A 20,041-nucleotide genomic window follows, 5' to 3' on the forward strand; every position below is an offset into this window, starting at 1 on the left:
AAATCAAAAAAAAAATATTTCATCACCGACATGACACCTAGTCCGTACTCACCTACCAACAACAAGAAGAGAAAACTCTCAATAATACCATCATCCAATAATTTAGCAATCTCTGTTGAATCAATAATGAATACAAACAATAATTACAACAACATTATCAATGAACCATTTATTGATGATATTATTTTTGAAATTCTTCATTTCTTGGATTCATTGTTTATTATTCAAGTTTGTATGAAAATTTCAAAACAATGGAGACAAATATCAATTCAAATTCCTTTGTCATTGTCTTTGAACAAACACTCTGAACAAGATTCTCTTGAACGAATTAAATATATTGCTAATAGCGAGTGCTTGAAGAATTTGACTTCTTTGCGTCTATATCGCAACCATTTTGGCGATGAAGATATTAAATACATTACCAACAGCAAATATTTGAAAAATTTAACTTGTTTGGATCTTAGTGACAACAAAATCGGCGATGAAGGTATCAAATACATTTCTAATAGCGAGTATTTGAAAAATTTGACTTCTTTGGGCCTAAATTACAGCTATTTTGGAGATGAAGGGGTCAAATATATTTCAAATAGCGAATATTTGAAAAATTTGACTTCTTTGGATCTTAGTGAAAACGGAATTGAATGTGTCAAATACATTGCTAATAGTGAATGCTTGAAGAAACTGACTTTCTTGGATCTTAGTGACAACCAAATCGGCAATGAAGGTGTTAAATATATTGCCAATAGCGAATGTTTGAATAATTTGACTTCTTTGCGTTTATGCAGCAACAACATTGGCATTGAAGGCATCAAATATATTGCTAATCATGAATGTTTGAAAAACTGGACTTTGTTAGACCTAAGCGAAAACGAAATCGGCGATGAAGGTGTCAAATACATTGCTAACAGCAAATATTCGCAGAATCTGACTTCGTTGGATCTGAGAAGGGACAACATTGAGAGTACAGGAGCAAATTATATTGCTAATAGCAAATATTTGAAGAATTTGACTTCTTTGAATCTGAATGGTAACAGAATTTTGAATGAAGGGGTCAAATATATTGCTGAAAGTGAACATTTGAAGGGGTTGAGAGTTTTAGATCTTAGTTTCAACCGAATTGACAATAGAGGGATCCAATATATCGCTAATGGAAGTTTGAAGAATTTAACTTCCTTGAAGCTACGTGACAACGAAATTGATTATGAAGGTTTAATTGCAGAGAATGTCTATCTGAAGAATATTGTTTACTTGGACTCATGAAGATTAAAACGAATGGCTTGAATATTGCTATAATCATCAAAATCGTTCTCAATCCAACCTACAAATCACAATTGAGCGTTCATAAATACTTGGCCGAATTCATTTATTACATTAATTTTTCATGTTAAAGATAGAAAAATTCCTTTCACAATTATTGGAGGAAAGGAATTAAGAAACCGTTTCCTTGTTGACACGTTGGAGAGCTGTTTTGTCGTAATCAAATAAGACAAGGGGATAAATAGTTCAACATTTTACTTGGAAAAAGTGCAATTTCAAAAAAAAAATGAAAATGTAGGTTTTGGATGTTCATTCCTATTTTTTTTTAAAATTAGTTTTATCCTAACCATGTGATGATGATGATTCTAACGCAATGTCGATCAATGATACACTTGTGGCCTGAAAATAATAACAATCCGATGATTCCAAACACAAAAACTAATTTTAATCTAATTTTAAAAACAATTTGCTAATTTTTATCACTTCCGGACTTTATATCAATTAGATTAAAAGTAGATGAGTATCCGTTGACCAATTTCGAGGTGAAACAAGTAGTGGAACAACATTTTGAATTTCGGAAGGAAAAATTTGGAGTGAGAGAATTTAATTTTAAAAGAAATCGAGATCCCTTGCTGGATTTTGAATGTCGTTTATTGTATTATTTTGACAAGCAAACAACAGTGAAATATCAAAGTGAAGAAACGATTCGAAATTTACTTAAAGAGTTGGAGCCTTATCGGTTAACCAAGTTGGAAAAGATGCTAATGGTGAATAATCCTCCATCGTCACTTGTTGAAATTCACTCGGTATGTTTCAGGTGTGATTTTAACGTATTTGCGAGGAAATTATTAATTGGGCAACATGGTCAAACACCCATTGAAAATGACATTCCAATTTTGAAAAGATTATTGATAGCTGTGAATCACGATACAATGAGGATGATATTGTGAAAATGCTAGAAATTATTAAGGCTAATTTATTGAAAACACCAACAACATCTTCTGTATCTACAGATATATCTGAGAAGAAATCCAAGAAAGACAAGAAAAATAAGGCTGGAGATAGAACCACTTGGTATGAATTTATTTCAAACATTGACGCCACAAGAATGAAAAAGCAAGAAGCTCAAAACAAACAAAAAGAACAATCTAAGGAAACAACTAGTGCAGCTAACAAGACAAGCAAGAAAAACGACATGATGGATATTCTGTAAACCAAAAGCACCAAATATACCAATTTATTCGGAAGAAAGTAGCTGTGTGTACTATCTTTCGGTTTGCCACGAAAGTAAATCACGAATATAAGGCGAATCAATCTCTGAAATTTTCAAGCTCTCAATGGCTTTTGCAAGAACTTTCCAAGCCTCTCTCTTTTGTTTCTCTACTGTCTCAATCTTTCCATTCTTGTCTAATAGATTCAAATCAAACAGCTCTTTCAACGAGACACACAACGACCTAAATACTTGTTTGTTTTTGGTCTCTTCAGGAATTTGCTCGATCAGCTCATCTAAGAAAATGAATGGCACACGCACCGCTCGTTCCAGATTGTGAAAATTGTTGAAAAATATGGTTTCATCCTCCTTCTTAATCATGGGGAAAACAATTCCCGAATTGAAATAGGTGGAAAAGTGTGAAAATTCGTAGGTTTTCATTCCTGTCACTTCGAGAATTTCTCGACCCGAAATGGTGCTCACAATAATTTTTTCAATTTGGTTGTCTGTATTTTTCCTAGCCAATTCTGTAAAATTGTACTGATTTGCCTTGAGCTCATATTTTGTTCTTTCAATAGCATATTGAAAATTGCAAAAATCCTTATGCAAATAATGTACAGACGCAATGAACAATAAGAAATATTCTAGAGCCAGTGGATGGCCCCAATCATGCTTAGTGCTGTTGTTAAAGATTTAGAACTTCTCCAATTGGCCTTGTCAATAAAATGGCCATTTCCATTTTCATCTTCAATGACAATGTGGCCCTTCTTTTCAAACATATTGTCCATTATTTGTTCTACTTGTTCTTTCGAGAGAAGCGGAAATTGTGACGTGGTAAAAGTTTCGTTTTTTTGGTATGAACTACCTGCATAGGTGGATCGAGTGGGACCTAGCTTATGAACCCACTCATTAACCATTCCTTCAATATTTGTACCAATCATGATAGGTGCATAGATTGTATTGGTTCTGTCCTTAAATATTGCAGGTAGATCGTTAAATACTCGAAGTAAAAAGCTAAATGGTTTTAGAGTGTAATTCTGCATGGTGTATCGCAACAACTCGTCACAATCATCCAGAATCATGAAAAGATATAATTCTTCGTCACTATTCAAGCGAGAGTCGTATCTAATAATTTCGGTAGCCAAGCTAATATCTTCAGGAATAAAGTGAAAGCAATGATCCAGAAAATGTCGATATGGCATAACCAAAGGCTTTTCAATCACTTGTGTAAAATATGAATAAAGCATTCTGGCTGTAATCAACTTTTTTGATTGATCATAATTTAAGAGCTCTTGTGCCCCAAACATCTCCTCTTCCTCCTCTAAAGGACACATATTCAAAAACGGTAAATACAAGTACATGATTTTCTTAAATTGGTGTCTATATTCTTGTGCGCACATTTCCACAGCTTCGATGGTATTTCTTGTTCGACCAGTGCCTTTTCCTCCCGTTACAAAGAATGCAAAAGCATCTGCATTCTTGGCTCCAACGGATGGCTGTTTGTTCACCTTCTCCAATCCATCTTCAATATATGATCTTAATTTGGTGAGGAAAAACGGATGAGGTTGATATTTCATCACATCAGACATGTTTAATTGCATGACTAGATTCTCAGCAGCGCTTGGAATGGCTGATATTTTCTCAATTTGCTCTTCTTCAATGGGATTGGAAGAAGGCTGTTCAAAGTATCTTCTTAAACCTTCGGAAAAAGTTTTGGCATTGAATGAAAATGTTGATAATCCTTCATCCATTGTGGATTGCCTTGAGGAGGACGCTGGTCTTCGTGTAATATTGGTTAAACTGGTATGATAGGATCGTTTCCGATGTATATTATTTGTTTCCAACAAACCATTCCCAATTTGATTATTTTGGATGAGGTGGTCATGATGATGATCTGAATGTGATGATGAATTGCCATAAAGTCTACATGTTGGTTTTCCCGTGTTGATGCCATGACAATAAGTATGGTGAGAGGCATCCGAGCAACGATGATGATTCAAAGCAATTATTTGAGCATGTCTTTTCATTTTTAATGTTAAATGTTTGGGAGGGAATTCACAAGCTTGTATGTGGACATGAAAATGTTCCATGATTTTGATTGAGTTTTAATCTTACAAAAGAAGAGTGTTGTTTTGTAAGAACATGTTAAACTTGTTGTTTACATTCATCATGAAACTAGTAAATGTAATTTGGGAAGGGTCATGACATCAGCGAGGTGCGTCTTGCAAGGAAACGTAATCTTAGGTGTGAAAAAACACTTCACCGTTGTTGCATTGGCTTAGACTCGAGTTGATCAACCGAGGTACTGTCGAATGATACAGACTTGGTGGCGTGCGTTCGTGGCAAAAGTGTTGTGGAATTTGATAAAACCACCATGTTAAACGAAAAATCTTCAAGCTTCGGTTTTGCACTGATTCTTTTTCTTGTGACCAACACGGCCAAATCTAATACTTGGTCTCCTTCTTGCATGCACGCTTGTATGACCAAATGATTCTTCTGTGTGTGTTGTAAGTTTGAAAAAAACTGTCCACCTTGAAAGTTTAACAATTTCGTGAGGATAGTTTTTTGTTGCTCTGGGGTTTTGGAGATGACAACTTTCTTGTATCTTCTCTTGTATTGTGTGACATACTTTTTAAATTGTTCCTTGTACATTTGATGTTTGAATGCTGAATTATCTTCCATACTGAGTGGAGAAATAGAGTTAGAGTCAAATGTTGGTAGATTGTGTAAGGTACAGGTTTGAATCTTATTTAAGTCATCAGAAGAAGCGCTTGATCGAAGGCTCTCCTTGCTGCCGTTGTGAGTGGAGAGCGGAGATGCAGATTGTGGCATTTCGCCTGAAATGATTCCAATATTTGACGTTGAATTTGTGATGATCTGCTTTTTGAAATTTTCGTGTGTTGTGGAGGACATTATCGGAGGCAAGCCACTCCGTAAATCGCTGTCTGAATACACTTGTTTCCTTTCCTGATGGTTTGCTGAGCCCTGAGTTGCTGTTGTGCGTGGTAGATTGAACAGTTGAAGCGAGGACAATGGAGGTAAAATGGTTGATGATGATGGTGGTGTTGGATCGTGGGATGATGAGGAATGCACGTTACTTGTTATGGTCATGGAAATTGTGGAACCTGTTGTTGTTGTCGTAGTTTTGAAATTATTGCTCATGGGTGTTGTTATTGATGATATGGAAGGCTGTTTCATTTCCTCGTTACTGATACTAGTATTTTCAACTGAGTGTTGTTCACGATTATGTTGATTATTATTATTGCTATTACTATTGTTATTATTAACGCTTGTATTTGATGATGTCTCCGGTGGTGTTTTTGAATTACAATCCGAATCGGTGCTCATAGTGTTTCTTCCAACTACTACAGGAGGATCTAATCATGAATGAAATAATACCATACACTCTCTCTTCCGAATACTCTCAAGTAAAAGAACAAGTCAATCAAATTTTCTTGTTTCGGTAAATCAGTGGCCGTTGGTTCGAAGAATGGGTGAACGGAGAAGAAGTGGTGTTTTGGGATGTTTTTTTGCTCTTTTTCGAAACGGGCACTGGGTACAAATTTGGAACCGTTAGCTGCTTTGGACTTTGGGTTGCACTTGTGTGTTGGCAAATGATGTCAAAGGTCATGCTCGTAACTTGATTACTTATCAAAATCAAGCTGGTAATCAAGGCAGTGTAAATACTTTCTTTCATTTATCGTAAACAACTGCGTTCCTCTTTCAAAAGCGATGTTTGTGACACAAATGTCATCCTTAATGTCGAATACAACACCTGTGTCCATCACTCTTCCCGCTCGTCAATTCAATGTGGTTAATCAAAAAGTATGTGTATTCTTTAGTTTCAGATCATAAAAACCAAGCATTTCGGTCGAGTCACAAAAAATCGATGACACTCCCTTTATAATTGTTTATTTTCAAATACTACTGCATGACTATTCGTAGAATTGGTTGAAGTTTGTTCAGCCAAATACAATTGATGATTCTTGATGTACTCAGCTACCTTGTCAGCAACATAATACTTGATCGAGTGATTTCTTCTGACAAGTTGTCTCACTTTTGTTGAGCTCACATCATTGATAATCCATTCTGGTATGACATGAATGTTTTTTCTGTGTTTGTACAAAACATCGTGTTCAAAAATTATTTTCGAAATTGAAATTCCATCTCTTTCAATACAACACACACCATATGTTGAAAGAATATATTCCACTTGTTCTGGAATCCAAACACCTGGTTTCACAAAAGATTCTAATAAATCAGCTCCACACAATAACATGATTCTCACTTGATGTTGCAAACAACTCTCAGGAGAATAAAGCTTTTCAATTTCCTCGGTGAAATGTTTTAACACAAATAAAGTTCGACTGTATTCGTTTTGATTCACTTCCCACAAATCAATATCCACCCAATCCGAATCAGAGACAGCCAATTTACACATTTCCACTCGATGATGAGCCTCTATAAGTGTTGGCTTTCTTTTAGCATAGTCCTGATGAACTGGAGAGATGAAACCTCCCAATACGGAGAGCTTTTCTTCGTTTTGGAGATAGTCCCGAGCTGTTTCAAACATTCGGAGGTGTGAATTGGTGATAGGATTGAAACTTCCACATGCAATGAGGATGATTGATCCGTTGTTGTTGGCTGTAGTGGGAAGTGCTTGAAGTTTGTGAGACGGAAAGAGGTAGGCGTGTTGAGACATTTTTTGTTGGAAATTTCAAGTTCACTCTCACATTACAACGCATCAAGCCTTTTACAACATCAAAATTTCTAAAAAAGAAACTGTGTTGGAGGTCAAAAACAAATCGGCCACTTTCATTCATTGAACCATACACATCATCATGGTGCGCTTCACGAAATTGCGAGACGAAGAAGATGATGCATCCTCTCAAGAGACAGTAATAACTGGCCACATCGGAATTGCTGATATGGGTCATACAAATCATCATCATTCCACGAACAATGCTGCAATCACAACAACGAAACATGAGGACGGCCCATTGAATACACAAACAACGCCACAAACATTGCCAAACCCCACAAATCAAAGCCCTACTCATCATCGGGACCAACCAGTGCCTCAGATTATTCTTTCACTCTCCTCTTCGACCATCTCTTCTCCTGCCACACTTTCCGACTCGCTACTGAGCGTTTCGAATCCGAGTGTTAGAACGTTGCACTGCAATCACCATCACATTCAGCACCATCACAACAAAAATCCTCAATTTGCCAAAGCTTCAGATTTGAAAATTACGGTAGCTCCTCCAACGAATCATGTTCAAGCTCATTTACTGTCTCATGGCTCGCCCAATGAACAACAGCAATTACACAATATTTCATATCACATGGAAAGAAACGACGAATTGAGTTTCACAAATGAGGGTTATGTAATATTTCACAACTCTGTAAATATTCACAATGATGTGGCAAATGTACGAGAAAAAGGCACGCATGTGCTTGGTAATATCAGGTCGCAACATCACAACAGTTCAGACAATCTCAGAGAGGAATCGTTTCACATGGGTGATGAGGAGCAGGAGTATGATCTTGTCACAGACAAATCTCTGGACAAAATTGAATCAACAAATTCCCTTAAAACAGCTGGGAGTGAGGACGAAATGAAAACATTAGCAACCAATCAAAAAACAGCCTTATTGACTGCGAACAATGTAATTGCTGAAACATGTGTGTCTACTCCAAAGAAAATGATCAGAACGAAAAGTAATGTCACAGATATCAGTAGCACAAGCTCTCAAAGCTCCGTCATGGATCCTATTGACTCCAGTAAGCGTCCAGCGTCTACGGGTATGTGTAAAAATCATCTTGACATGAAAGGAAGTGGTAAATGCACCTTTTGCAATGAGTTCATCTGTCAGAAATGTCAAGTAGATTTGAAAGAAATTCCATGCATTATGAAAATATTGTACCATAGAAATGTCATACAAAATACCATTTGTTATCAATGCCATGAGGATCACGTAAAAGATCTCAATATTATATGGTTGGTTATTGGGGGTATTTGTTTTGGTGTAATTTTCCCTCCGTTATTGATTGCAGCTCCATTGATTTGCATTTTAAGGTCTAGAAATGCCAAGCTGAAAAAAGTAGGATGGATATCGTTTTGGTCAATATCGTTCGGGTTGTTTGCATTGATAATGATAGCATGCATAGTCGTAATAATACTGAAATCGAATAATGTTTTTTAAGAAAGGTTATATGCCCAAATCTACAAAATAATGACATCATCTCCATTGCTACCATCACTTATAATACTATCATTGTTGTTGACGATAACTACATTTTCAGGTGGGATATAATCATCGTCATTGTTATCAATAACAATTTCTGAGATAGAATTGTCGAGATCATCGTCGCTAGAATCAATGACTTCAATAGTAGTTGTGCTGATATTTCTAGTGCTGCTCTCATCATCAATTAAAATTATGTCATTAAGATCAGAGTACTTTTCGTGCCGATTGTTTAAGACTGTATCTCTTTGTTTTGTTGGATTGGAATCAACGGAGGGCAATGACAAACTGATGTTTTTTGTATCCAATACACTTCCTTTTCTCTTCAAGTACAGTTTTGGCTTTTGTGAAGTTGATGTAGATTTCGTGGTGTCAGTGCATTCTGATTTAGATGATGAGGCCGAAGCCGAGCTACTAGTTGAAATGGACTTCTTCAAGAAAGATTCCATGAATTTTCTAGATTTTTGAATACCAGCATAATTCTTTTTCGAATCAATTTCCTTCTTCTTCTCTGGTTCTTTCACTTTTATGAAAGTTCCTCCACATTTTTTCTCATGATCTGGAAACCAGTCGTCGTACTTGTTTGGAGCTCGATTCATGGCTCGCTTCACTAGCATGGAGCACTTTGCACATTTCCAATGATGTTGTCTATAATAATCAACCTCATCATGAAAACTATGATAAATCGTTATATGAATCCCAGTATTTGCTTCCACTCGATTAATATAATTCATCCACCATTTAAAGTTATCACCATGTCCTTCCCTGTCAACCACATTGGAATCAATGAAAAGAAACGCATGAATCATTTCATGAATTAAGGTAGATATAGTATCTATGGAAGGTCTAAATTTCAATAGCTTTTCAGAAAGTGAAATTGTGCAAACTCTTTGAGAAATCTGTTCCTGCTTTTTCACAACATCACCAGGCGTTTTTCCAGTATAAGTTTTTGTTATAGTCAATTTTTGGTATTGACTGTAGCAAATTCCAGCACATAAAGTCATTTTACTACTCCATCGCAATGTCGTACAAGCACCGAGTTTGTTATGAAAATATTTCTTATCAAAATGTGTAAACAAAATATGAACGTCGGGAGTTGGTGATTTTAATTCTGATAAAATAATTGCATCATGGATCATTTCCATGGTTTGATTGGAATAGATCGGAATGTCATGATCGTGATGATGAACAGGATTTACATATGCCTTGTTGTGGTTGTTGTGATCATGGCAATGGTTGTTATCGTACGAACAATTTGGAGCACTAGATGAATGTTGGCATGGCCCTCCAGCGTTCAAATTTGAAACGTTGGGCCGGTTGTTGCTCGTGCCAGCAACAGGGTGCGTGAGTTTTAAAAAAACCGAGTTGTTCAAAGGAGGCATTTTTTGATTGATTTTTTGGCTTGTAAAGTGTCCTAAGGATGTTTTAAAGCACACCAACACAAAGCCTTCTGGCCACTATCATCACAGGTCGTTGGCTCATTGTGCATTTTATTTTATGATTGTATTCAATTCATCTTCAAACCCTTGTAATTAAACAACTGATTAATGCATTTGAGGCAAAATCACCTTTGAGGAAAATTGTTAAAAAAAATACAAGTATGCAAAAAAAAATACGTGATGCTGTTGGAAAGAAATGATTCCGAACTGGTTAAATGATACTCCCAACAATGGGCATCAGCAGCAAAATACATCCACTCAGCAAGGATATGCAAGCTCAAGCCAACAAGAAGCACAACACCCGACGACAAATATCATGAGCGTGTCTTCAAACCAATCACAAAACATTAATCAACAGCCACAACAGAAAGCTTCATATATTAGGATAAATCCGAATACAACAACACCCATCATCAGCAATAATTTTAATTATAATAATTCATCGACTCAAAATTCGTTGATGAATTTATTTTCACTACCAACCAATCGATCATCCCTTTCACAACCACAACAACAACTTTCGCCACCACAACATCACTATTCCACAACACCCCTTTCTCAAATTCCACAACAAAATCTTCCCGTGATGACAAATACTGCAGCACTCATGAGCCAACCACAAGCCAACAACATTGCACCAATCGATTATAGTCAGTATCCACACAACACTATTTCACAACAAATACGACAACCATTTCTTTCACCACCAACTCCACAGCAACAATTTATAGGTCAAGCATCAATTCTAGATTCTAGTTCTACCGTTCGCGCAAGTAGCCTCCTTATGACATCAACCCCTGACCAATTTCCTTTTTTATCTCTTTCATCTAACCTAAACATCAGCTCATCGACAACTTCGACATCTTCCTCTTCCAGCGGCTCTTCATCATCATATATGGTCCCTCCTGCTTTCCAAGACCCTAACCTTTCTAAAAATATCCCGAGTGTCACACAAGGTAAACACGAAACATCATGTTTATTATGCAAAATTCGGCATAGAAAATGTGACTATCTCTATCCATCTTGTACTCATTGCTCTAAGGAAACTCGAACATTTTGCCTGTATCTGCAAGGAAAAACCCAAAAGCCAAAACAGCATGAGGAGCGAGACCATAAAAATGAACTATTCATGATAACAGGAGAGGAGGAAGACAATATCACAAAATATATAACCAGAGAAAATATTGACACAATTTACAAAAACGTACATAACAATATTAGCAGCATCAAGTGTGGACCTGAAATTACGAGCAAATTATCTTATTCGTTAAGCATGAAACTTATGGCGAAAATTCTTCCAAAGGCAGAACGGGATCTCCTTTCGCAATTGCTTAAAGTTTCACTTTTTCCTCACATAGCAAGACAAGCCAACAGAGCGGGTTGCTGGATGGATTTGGTCGCCAACTCCTGTCGCTGGGCTCTCTATTGACAGAACAGTGAACTTGGAAGCTTCAATTTCAAGATTTTTCTTTGCCAGCGTTAAGCCAGTTCTCTACAGAAACTTTTTTTTTTTGAGGGACATAAATCGTGTCCCTGAAGCCCGGAGTTCACTTTCGCTGGCCAGTCTTGCTATGAAACGAAAAATTAGTTGGAAATTTGGAATATTTCTACAAATATTTTAATACACTCGAAGACACAGACCGTGCCATGATGTACATTCTTCAATGTCTCTGTTTGCAAAGAATTGGAGAGAAAAAGTTGGGGAGAGAGCAATTTGAGAAAGCCAGGTCTAAAATGTCAGCAATGTTTGATCACGTTTCAGATTTTAAATTAATGGCAGTATATGCATTGGTTGTGGCATACCTAGTGGGTAAGTACTTTGCAATAATGCACAAGTTTGTTGACAACTAATGTACTTTTTAATCATACTAAATTCAATTAGGCGAAGGAGACAAACAAAAAGCAGAATATTATTTGAATCATGTGAAATTCTATGTGAAAGAGTTTCAGCCTACATCTGAAAATGCTCATTATTTGCTGAGAACTGCTCTTTTTTCAGAGTCTTTTCTTCAAAGTAACAATCATGACCAATTATTAACTCATTTCGAGAATGTTCTACTCTTTTTCACTCCCAAAGAAGCAGCGTCATATAGTTTGTCTAAAGATGCTACAGACGCTGTTTCTAAATATATAGCCAGCTCAAATGAGCAAATGTTTTCGGTGAAAGAACCCAAAAAACCAAACCCAGAAAAAACTGAGCTAAAAAGACAATTGTCCGAATTGAAACATCTTGTGGAGCAAAACAGGCAAGAATATCCTATGGGATACCACCAATTATTTGATTCTCTTTCTACAAGCTCGGAAGGAAGTGAGTATGACGATGAGTTTACACATACAAGCGAGAGAGAGGAACCAAATGAAAACTTAGAAAACAAAATCAAGCAAATTAACATAGCTGTAGAGAATATCAAAGCAATTTTCGGAACTACAGATTATATTGGCAACATGTTCATGACATTTCTTTATTCAATTGTGATTTTGAGAAAACATCGATCATTTAAGGGCGAAATATCACTTGAAGCAATCAAATATGCCGATTTAATTTCTAAAACGACACAATACGAAGATTTTATTTACTCATCCTTTCCATGCTCTGTACCAATTTCTCTTGCATGTAGGGTCCATTTGCAATCACTCAAGAATATCTTGATCACAACCTCTCTCATTATTGCCGAATACGCAGAAAAATTAGTTTCATTTCTCAATATGGATTACCAAGCATTGAAAATGCTTGCAAAACGATTTCCGCTTGTGGATCAAAAATATAACAAGTTGTTGCAGGATGTACAGGTCACACTAGAGAACTTCCAGCAAATGAAAGACAAGGAACCTTCTCGATTTATGTCATTGCAACACCTCTCGCAGTACATGAACGTTTTCTAAGAAATGGAATTTTTCAAAAGTTACCAAGAACAATTTTGTGAGCATGATTCTTGGTGTGAAGCAAGATAAATTGCAATTCAACAACGCCTAGGTTCAATCATTAACTCTCTTTTGATTACCTATGCATTATCTTGTTTTTCACACGATCGAATCTTGCCGAAATCCAAGATCGCGTAATCAAGATTACTATTACTATTGCAAGTCACAGTTGGATCTCGCTCATGCATCCATGTAAGCAAGAAGAGGAGTTCAAACATGACTATTTTCCAAACCAAGCAATTTCGGGAAAAAATCACAAAGACCAAAAAAATGCTTCAAAATGTACCAAAACAACGCTAGCCCAAATCAACCTCCGCAACAACCACAACAGCGATGGATACAACCATCCATACCACAACAAGCTTCTTCTTCCAAAGATGATAAATCATATTCCCAACAACCTTCTTCTACCTTGCAACCAACAATTTCGCCGACAAGTTTCATCGGGAATAGCCTCCGAGCAAGCACTTTGTTAATGGCTCAAAATGATTCTCATCCATTGTTTCCTGTGTTTGATGCAAACTTGTATCCTGGGCAAGAGGAAACATCCTTGGCTCATCAACCAAGGAGCATGGTACCACAGCGAACGACGACATTACTCAACCACGATCATCACCAGGATTTGGGTTATCTTTCTCAACAGCAACATTTATCATCAGCAAGTAATGCTCTTATGGATCATCCACCATCATCAAAAGCGACGCAATATGTGTCACCACCTTCATCTGTGAGTGGTGTTGACTCGGACGGATTAACAAATCTTCGACCGACAACTAGCCTCCCAATTCCAGATCAATATTTGGCTTCAAATTTAATTGTGAGGGAACAAAATTCTCAGGCAACCCAAACAACAACGCCACAATATGCTCCGCATTCCAAAGCCGACACCTCTTGCTTGTTATGCAAAATACGACATCGAAAATGTGACTATTTATTTCCATGCTGTTCTAATTGTGTAAAAGAAAATAGATCTTTTTGCCTGTATGCTAAGAGACAATGCCAAATATCTCATTCATCGTCAACAATGACATCATCGCCGTTTTTGCTGAGTGAGACAGAAGCAGAATCCATTTCATCGCTCCTCCCTAAAGACAATATTGAATCCATCTGCAAAACAATTTATAATAATATCTCAAGTATCAAAAGTAGCCAAGAAATTACTAACAAACTATCATATGATGTTTTCCTGAAAATTATTTTGAAAGTTTTACCCACCACAGACAAAGAACAAATTCTACAATTCATGAGAGTTTCGTTATTGCCTCAGACCGAAAAATTTGTTGGAAGTTTGGAATACTTTTACAAATATTTTCACGTTCTTGGAGAAAATGATTGCTCGTTTATTTGGACTTGCCAGGCAATGTGTTTTCAACGGATTAATGAATTTGCCTTAGCTAAAACGCAATACGAGAAGGCACGATCGAGAATGGCAATTGTTTTTGATAATGTTTCAGATTTTAACACTATGTTAACCTATTCCTGGTTGGCCATTTATCTAATTGGTATGTTTTTTAAATTACAACCACAAGCCATGACACAATTTGTTAACATTTAACGTAGGAGCTGGTGAGCGACAGAAAGCAGAATATATTTTGAATAATGTAAAATTTTATGTGAAGGAATTTCATCCTGAAGCAGAACGTGCTCATTGTCTTTTGCGAACCGTATTACTGTCAGAATCCTTTTTGCGAAGTAATTATCTAGATGAACTACTAGAGAGTTATGAAACAGTTCTTACTTTTTTCACACCAAAAGAAACGATCAACTATAGCTTGTCAAAAGATGCTGTGGAAAACGTTTCAAAATATGTAATAAGTTCCAATGAAAAAATGTTTCAAGTCCAAAAACCAACCAAAACAAATCGTGAAACATCTTCTCTCAAGCAGCAGTTATCGAAACTGAAAGAAGTTTTTGAATATAATAAGGACAAACAAGATTATCAAGATTTGCCTTTAGGTTTTCATCAACTCATTGACTCGTTATCATCAAGTTCTAGTAGTGACGGAGGGGATGAGCTGAATTCAGAAAGGCAAGTTCCTGAATGTACTACTGAAAACGTGGAACATACAATTAAGCAAATTAGCGTTGCTGTAGAGAATATCAAAACAATATTTGGACCCAGCGACTTTGTCGGAAATACATTCATGACCATGCTCTATTCCATTGTGATTTTGAAAAAACACAAATCATTCAAGGGGGAAATATCGCTGGAGGCTATCAAGTATGCAGATTTAATATCCAAATCGACACAATTTGAAGATTTCAAGTACTCGTCGTACGGTGTTGCAGTTCCCATCTCTCTAGCGTGTCGGGTTCATGTGCAATGCTTAAAGAATATTCTTTCTTCAGTCTCGTTAATCATTACTGAATATGCAGATCGATTATTGACATTCATTGACATGGATTACCGTTCACTTGATATGCTTGCCCGGCGCTTTCCACTCGTCGATCAGAAATACAGAACTCTCTTAAAGGATGCTGCACTCACTGTGGAGAGATTTCAAATGATGAGACTGAATGAACCTTCTCGATTCGTAACGCTCGAATACATTTCCCAAAACTTAGCTCTGTAGAAGCGTTCGTTGTTATTGTTGTTGTGTGCAACCAGTAATAACATGACAAGTTTACATAGCTATCATAGTCGTCTGCTTGAACTTCGGTCAAAAAACCATTTCCATGGAATGGGATCAAAGAATATTCTCTCGAAAAACAACATTTCGTTGAACATGACATTGATTTTGAAGGGAATGTACAGTACACATGGTCACAGACAGGAGAAAAGATTCAATGTGCAGTAACGGGATCCCGAATATTCATTTCGGAAGCAGAATGGGGGCGTACTGTTTTTCGAAATCATTGGACATTGCATAAGTCACCGAGCCCAGTTTTGTAGAAAATCAGCTTCGCACCAGAAATGTGGCATTTCTCAAAACAGCGTTTGTGGTTTCCATCTGAGGATCCCATGATTTTCTCCTCGTGTAAATTTTTTCCAAATGCGAACGGCATACGAAGGAAACAAAAGCGCAACAATGGTCCTCGAATGCATGTATTGCAGCACTTGCTAACAGAAATGGCCATAAAGTGCACCTGTACGACACATTGATGCTATTCATCACAAAGAAAAACCCCTAACGACAACAACAATAACCGAACATGATGATGAGAATGCCATGCAGCAGCAGTACTGCAACTACTACAAACACATCCTTTGCCACAAACGTAGAGACTGACCGTACCTCCCTCGATGCCACAGAAAACAGTTCAACCAGTTGGTTTCTCTTCATGAAACAGTTGTTTCTTGATCAAAGTTCGATTGATCCTTTTACTGTCTTTGATTTGTATTTCCCCTCCCAACAAAGCATGATGATGCAGCAGAGCCCAATCATCATGACCATGAATGAATCTAGAAACGTATTGATCAACACAGAAAATGTGATGAATTGTTGCCAAACGACACCTTTAGTCTTGTCTCCAGCTACTACTACTACCATAGATACTACTGCCGGCAGTAATTATCAAGCGACACGAACGAACTGGGAGGCACCCGTGAATCTTGAAGAAAGTACTGCAGCTTTGTTTTCGGCCAACACTTTTTCAGAAGATTCTGAGCCATCAACCTTCATGAATCTTGAAGAGAATATGCAATGCATTGAAGAGTTGAAGCATGTCTTGATGATGAATGGTTTTATACAACAAGAGCAACCGTTAGCATCGTCACACATGATCTCGAGTGACCTAGGTACATTCATGAGTCAATCTTTTGATTTGTATGACTCATCATTGGAAACCGATGAAGAGACCAGTCTTCCTTCATTCTCTGAGTCAAGTTTTGATTCTAACAACAATCACAATACCAATTCAACAATTCCTCCTTCGCCTGTAATCTCTCCCTTATCAGTTCCAAATGTAAATTCCCATTTAGAATCCTCTTCCTCTTCCACCTTTATTAAGGAAAACTCTGAAAAGCCAACTGGCAAATCTTCGAAAGCAACCACCTCTAAAATTTCGAAACCATCCAAGATGACCATAAAAAGGAATGTCAAGAAAAATCCACGACTCATTTTTGAGAAGGAATGCAGAGAACAACGACCTCTCGAGTTTGATATCATTACCACTGAAGAAATGGCTCGAAAAGTATCAGGAACTGCCTTGAAACAAAGGGGAAGACCAAAAAGGAACAGAAATCAATTCATAGGTCAGCAACACACTCAATATTCCAATGATTCTCCATCATCGAGTGCTCCTGTTCATTTTGTTTCGAATTGTTACGACAAGTGCAGTAAAATTTTCAAATAATCATTTTAAGGTTGTGGCGTGAAAATGGAACTTGCGTTCATCCTCTTAAAAAAATGGCGCAACATGATGATGCCAATCCTTACTTGTTGCTTCAAACACTCAATGATGACGTTTTCCGAATTATTCTTTCCTACTTTACCATTCATGAATTATGTGAATTACACATGACCAGTAAATCGTTCATACTGGCAAATCTATCTTGCGAGGATTGTTTCTGGCAACATCATTACCGAACAAAATTACAAAAATTCAAACAATGGACCGCACAAAGTCTATTTGATCCGGAAACCAATTCAAAGATCACTACGTATCCTGAGCATATCTTAAAATATGATCAAAAAACGTCTAACTTTAAATACAATTTAATTGAAATGAATCATGAACTGGAACGAGCGACCGAGGAACATGTGAGCCAAGTATTTAATGAATTGAAAACATTTAAACATTTACACAGCATTCCATTCTACACTAAAAAAGAATTGAAAGAAACATGTTCAACAATTTCAATTGCACAATATTTAAAACAAGTTTATGGTGATTTACAATTTAGAGTGATCGTGAATGGCAATCCAGGAGTCGGAAAAACATGTTTCTTGTTTGCAAAAAGTTATAATCTACGACATTCTGATATGGAATATATACCCACTGTGTATGAAAATTTTATTTGGCAATATACAAAGGGACAAGACCAGATTGATCTTGATCTTTGGGATACTGCTGGACAACCTGAGTAAGTGAAAAGTTTGGACATGTGAAATTTCAAATATCTATGAAATTAGTTATGACAAACTCAGAGTACTCTGTTACCCGAACGCTAGCTTATTTTGCCTTTGTTTCAGCGTTGAAGACATTTCCAGCGTTCGAAACTTGTATCATAAATGGATTCCAGAAATTCAGACACATTGTCCCAATACGCCCATTCTTTTGATGGGATGTAAAACGGATATTCGTTCAAATGTTGAAGTTTGCTCTCGTGTGAGAATCAAAGATTTATGGAGACCATTATCGTTTCAGGATGGAGAAGAAATTGCAAGAGCATTGGGTTGTGTAACCTATGTAGAAACCAGTTATGTTACAATGGAAGGCTTCGATGATATTACAGAAATATTTGTAAATGTCTTGTACGTTCATGCAAAAGCGAATGAGAAGAAAAAGAAATTTGGATGCAAGCAACAATAGAGTTTTACAATTTCAAATGGCAAACCGAAAAAATGTCTCAATTTGTATCATCACGAACAGAGGATGGAAAGAGAAAAATTAATGACCATTCGACAAGTAGTGCTCAACAAGAGGATGATCATATTAAAAAGAGAAAGGTTTCCGATAGCGATCGTTCAAATATGACCACATCCGTTCAATTTTCGCAACAACAAATATATGAGTACATTAATCAAAGAAATTTTGAACAAGCTTTGGATTTGTTGATGAAATGGATGAATTCCGATCAAGCTACTGCCGATGATAGTGGGCACATTTTTGAATATTTAAAAAAAATTCACAAATTTGGGTTTAATAACTTTTCGAGCGTATTCCGAGATTTGGAAGATGATCAACATCAAAACGATTGCAAAAAGTTACTTCTTGCATGCATGAACTGCGGACGATGTGGACATGCAGCTGACTTTGATAAGGCAAGGTTATTATTTCAATCGGATTCTCTTAAATCTCACTACCTTTCTCAAAACATGATGGGAAATCTTTACTTTGAAGGAAAAGGTGTACCCATCAATTACATCAAAGCAAAAGAATACTACGAGTTGGCTGCACAACAAAATTATTCGAGTGGTGTTCACAATATGGGAAATATGTATTACTATGGTCACGGAGTGGCTCAAGATTATATGAAGGCCAAAGAATGCTTTGAGCTAGCGTCCCAAAAAGCACTATTAGAGATTACATGTCACAATAATTATGCATTTGAAAATCATTATTCAGAAGCAATGTGTGCACTCGGAATGTTATTTCAGTTTGGGTTGGGAGTCGATCAAAGTCATGAAAAAGCGAAAGAATGTTATGAAGCTGCAGCGAAACATCACTCAGCCAAAGCTTATTATAACCTAGGTGTCATGAATTACTTGGGACATGGAGTACCCATAGACATGGTCAAAGCCAGAGAATACTACGAGTTGGCTGCAGCACAAAATCACTCTGATGCCATCAACGAAATGGGAAACTTGTATTTCAATGGAGATGACGTTGTCCAAAGTTATGAAAAAGCAAGAGAATACTATGAGAGAGCTGTACAACTGAACAACACTGAGGCCATGCTTACCATGGCAGAAATGTTTGAACAAGGTTTAGGAGTCACTCCAAATTTCGAACAAGCTGCGAAATATTACAAAATGGCTTCAGATCTAAATGACCCTACTGCGCAATATCATTTGGCTGTGATGTATGCAGATGGTATTGGTGTGCCTCACAATGTAACACGAGCAATTTATTATTTCGAGTTGGCAGCAGCACAAAGCTTTTTCGACGCTCAAGAGAAAAGTAACGAGTTGCGATTGAAAAGATTTTGTTTGAATTTTAGCAGTGCAATGCTCAAAAACGCTGAAGCTTCGATTTCTTTTTCAGATGTGAACATTGTTGCCTTGGATGAGCTGGAAAACGAATAGACTTGTCACCTTATGGTCATCCACACGGTGTTATTTTAGAGTTTCTTGTTTCAA

General features: G+C 36.8%; 12 protein-coding genes across 12 annotated transcripts; 8 read left to right on the top strand and 4 right to left on the bottom strand.

Annotated features, from left to right (window-relative positions):
* Positions 1-30: 30 nt before the first annotated feature.
* C9374_008829 (uncharacterized protein) lies at positions 31-1,260 on the top strand (the record flags this gene model as incomplete). The annotated part of the gene is made up of 1 exon (XM_044698948.1): positions 31-1,260. One exon carries the CDS (start codon positions 31-33, stop codon positions 1,258-1,260), a length of 1,230 nt encoding a protein of 409 aa, XP_044545006.1.
* A 283-nt stretch (positions 1,261-1,543) lies between these two features.
* On the top strand, positions 1,544-2,470 carry C9374_008830 (uncharacterized protein; the record flags this gene model as incomplete). Its single annotated transcript, XM_044698950.1, has 3 exons — positions 1,544-1,551; positions 1,763-2,063; positions 2,162-2,470. 3 exons carry the CDS (start codon positions 1,544-1,546, stop codon positions 2,468-2,470), a joined length of 618 nt encoding a protein of 205 aa, XP_044545007.1.
* Positions 2,471-2,521: 51 nt separating this feature from the next.
* On the bottom strand, positions 2,522-4,494 carry C9374_008831 (uncharacterized protein; the record flags this gene model as incomplete). Its single annotated transcript, XM_044698951.1, has 2 exons — positions 2,522-3,111; positions 3,168-4,494. The coding sequence occupies 2 exons, from the start codon at positions 4,492-4,494 to the stop codon at positions 2,522-2,524; spliced, it is 1,917 nt and encodes a 638-aa protein (XP_044545008.1).
* A 232-nt stretch (positions 4,495-4,726) lies between these two features.
* On the bottom strand, positions 4,727-5,815 carry C9374_008832 (uncharacterized protein; the record flags this gene model as incomplete). Its single annotated transcript, XM_044698952.1, has 1 exon — positions 4,727-5,815. The coding sequence occupies one exon, from the start codon at positions 5,813-5,815 to the stop codon at positions 4,727-4,729; it is 1,089 nt and encodes a 362-aa protein (XP_044545009.1).
* A 553-nt stretch (positions 5,816-6,368) lies between these two features.
* Positions 6,369-7,169, bottom strand: C9374_008833 (uncharacterized protein; the record flags this gene model as incomplete). The annotated part of the gene is made up of 1 exon (XM_044698953.1): positions 6,369-7,169. The coding sequence occupies one exon, from the start codon at positions 7,167-7,169 to the stop codon at positions 6,369-6,371; it is 801 nt and encodes a 266-aa protein (XP_044545010.1).
* A 139-nt stretch (positions 7,170-7,308) lies between these two features.
* Positions 7,309-8,449, top strand: C9374_008834 (uncharacterized protein; the record flags this gene model as incomplete). Its single annotated transcript, XM_044698954.1, has 2 exons — positions 7,309-8,272; positions 8,400-8,449. The coding sequence occupies 2 exons, from the start codon at positions 7,309-7,311 to the stop codon at positions 8,447-8,449; spliced, it is 1,014 nt and encodes a 337-aa protein (XP_044545011.1).
* A 244-nt stretch (positions 8,450-8,693) lies between these two features.
* On the bottom strand, positions 8,694-10,097 carry C9374_008835 (uncharacterized protein; the record flags this gene model as incomplete). Its single annotated transcript, XM_044698955.1, has 1 exon — positions 8,694-10,097. The coding sequence occupies one exon, from the start codon at positions 10,095-10,097 to the stop codon at positions 8,694-8,696; it is 1,404 nt and encodes a 467-aa protein (XP_044545012.1).
* Positions 10,098-10,350: 253 nt separating this feature from the next.
* Positions 10,351-13,037, top strand: C9374_008836 (uncharacterized protein; the record flags this gene model as incomplete). The annotated part of the gene is made up of 3 exons (XM_044698956.1): positions 10,351-11,533; positions 11,788-11,964; positions 12,037-13,037. The coding sequence occupies 3 exons, from the start codon at positions 10,351-10,353 to the stop codon at positions 13,035-13,037; spliced, it is 2,361 nt and encodes a 786-aa protein (XP_044545013.1).
* Positions 13,038-13,356: 319 nt separating this feature from the next.
* Positions 13,357-15,649, top strand: C9374_008837 (uncharacterized protein; the record flags this gene model as incomplete). The annotated part of the gene is made up of 2 exons (XM_044698957.1): positions 13,357-14,578; positions 14,637-15,649. 2 exons carry the CDS (start codon positions 13,357-13,359, stop codon positions 15,647-15,649), a joined length of 2,235 nt encoding a protein of 744 aa, XP_044545014.1.
* A 580-nt stretch (positions 15,650-16,229) lies between these two features.
* C9374_008838 (uncharacterized protein) lies at positions 16,230-17,372 on the top strand (the record flags this gene model as incomplete). Its single annotated transcript, XM_044698958.1, has 1 exon — positions 16,230-17,372. The coding sequence occupies one exon, from the start codon at positions 16,230-16,232 to the stop codon at positions 17,370-17,372; it is 1,143 nt and encodes a 380-aa protein (XP_044545015.1).
* Positions 17,373-17,425: 53 nt separating this feature from the next.
* C9374_008839 (uncharacterized protein) lies at positions 17,426-18,551 on the top strand (the record flags this gene model as incomplete). Its single annotated transcript, XM_044698959.1, has 2 exons — positions 17,426-18,102; positions 18,152-18,551. The coding sequence occupies 2 exons, from the start codon at positions 17,426-17,428 to the stop codon at positions 18,549-18,551; spliced, it is 1,077 nt and encodes a 358-aa protein (XP_044545016.1).
* Positions 18,552-18,583: 32 nt separating this feature from the next.
* Positions 18,584-19,987, top strand: C9374_008840 (uncharacterized protein; the record flags this gene model as incomplete). Its single annotated transcript, XM_044698961.1, has 1 exon — positions 18,584-19,987. One exon carries the CDS (start codon positions 18,584-18,586, stop codon positions 19,985-19,987), a length of 1,404 nt encoding a protein of 467 aa, XP_044545017.1.
* Positions 19,988-20,041: the final 54 nt, after the last annotated feature.

The sequence above is a fragment of the Naegleria lovaniensis genome (genome assembly GCF_003324165.1).
Source record: "Naegleria lovaniensis strain ATCC 30569 chromosome Unknown tig035, whole genome shotgun sequence".
Classification (NCBI taxonomy): Eukaryota; Heterolobosea; class Eutetramitea; order Acrasida; family Naegleriidae; genus Naegleria; species Naegleria lovaniensis.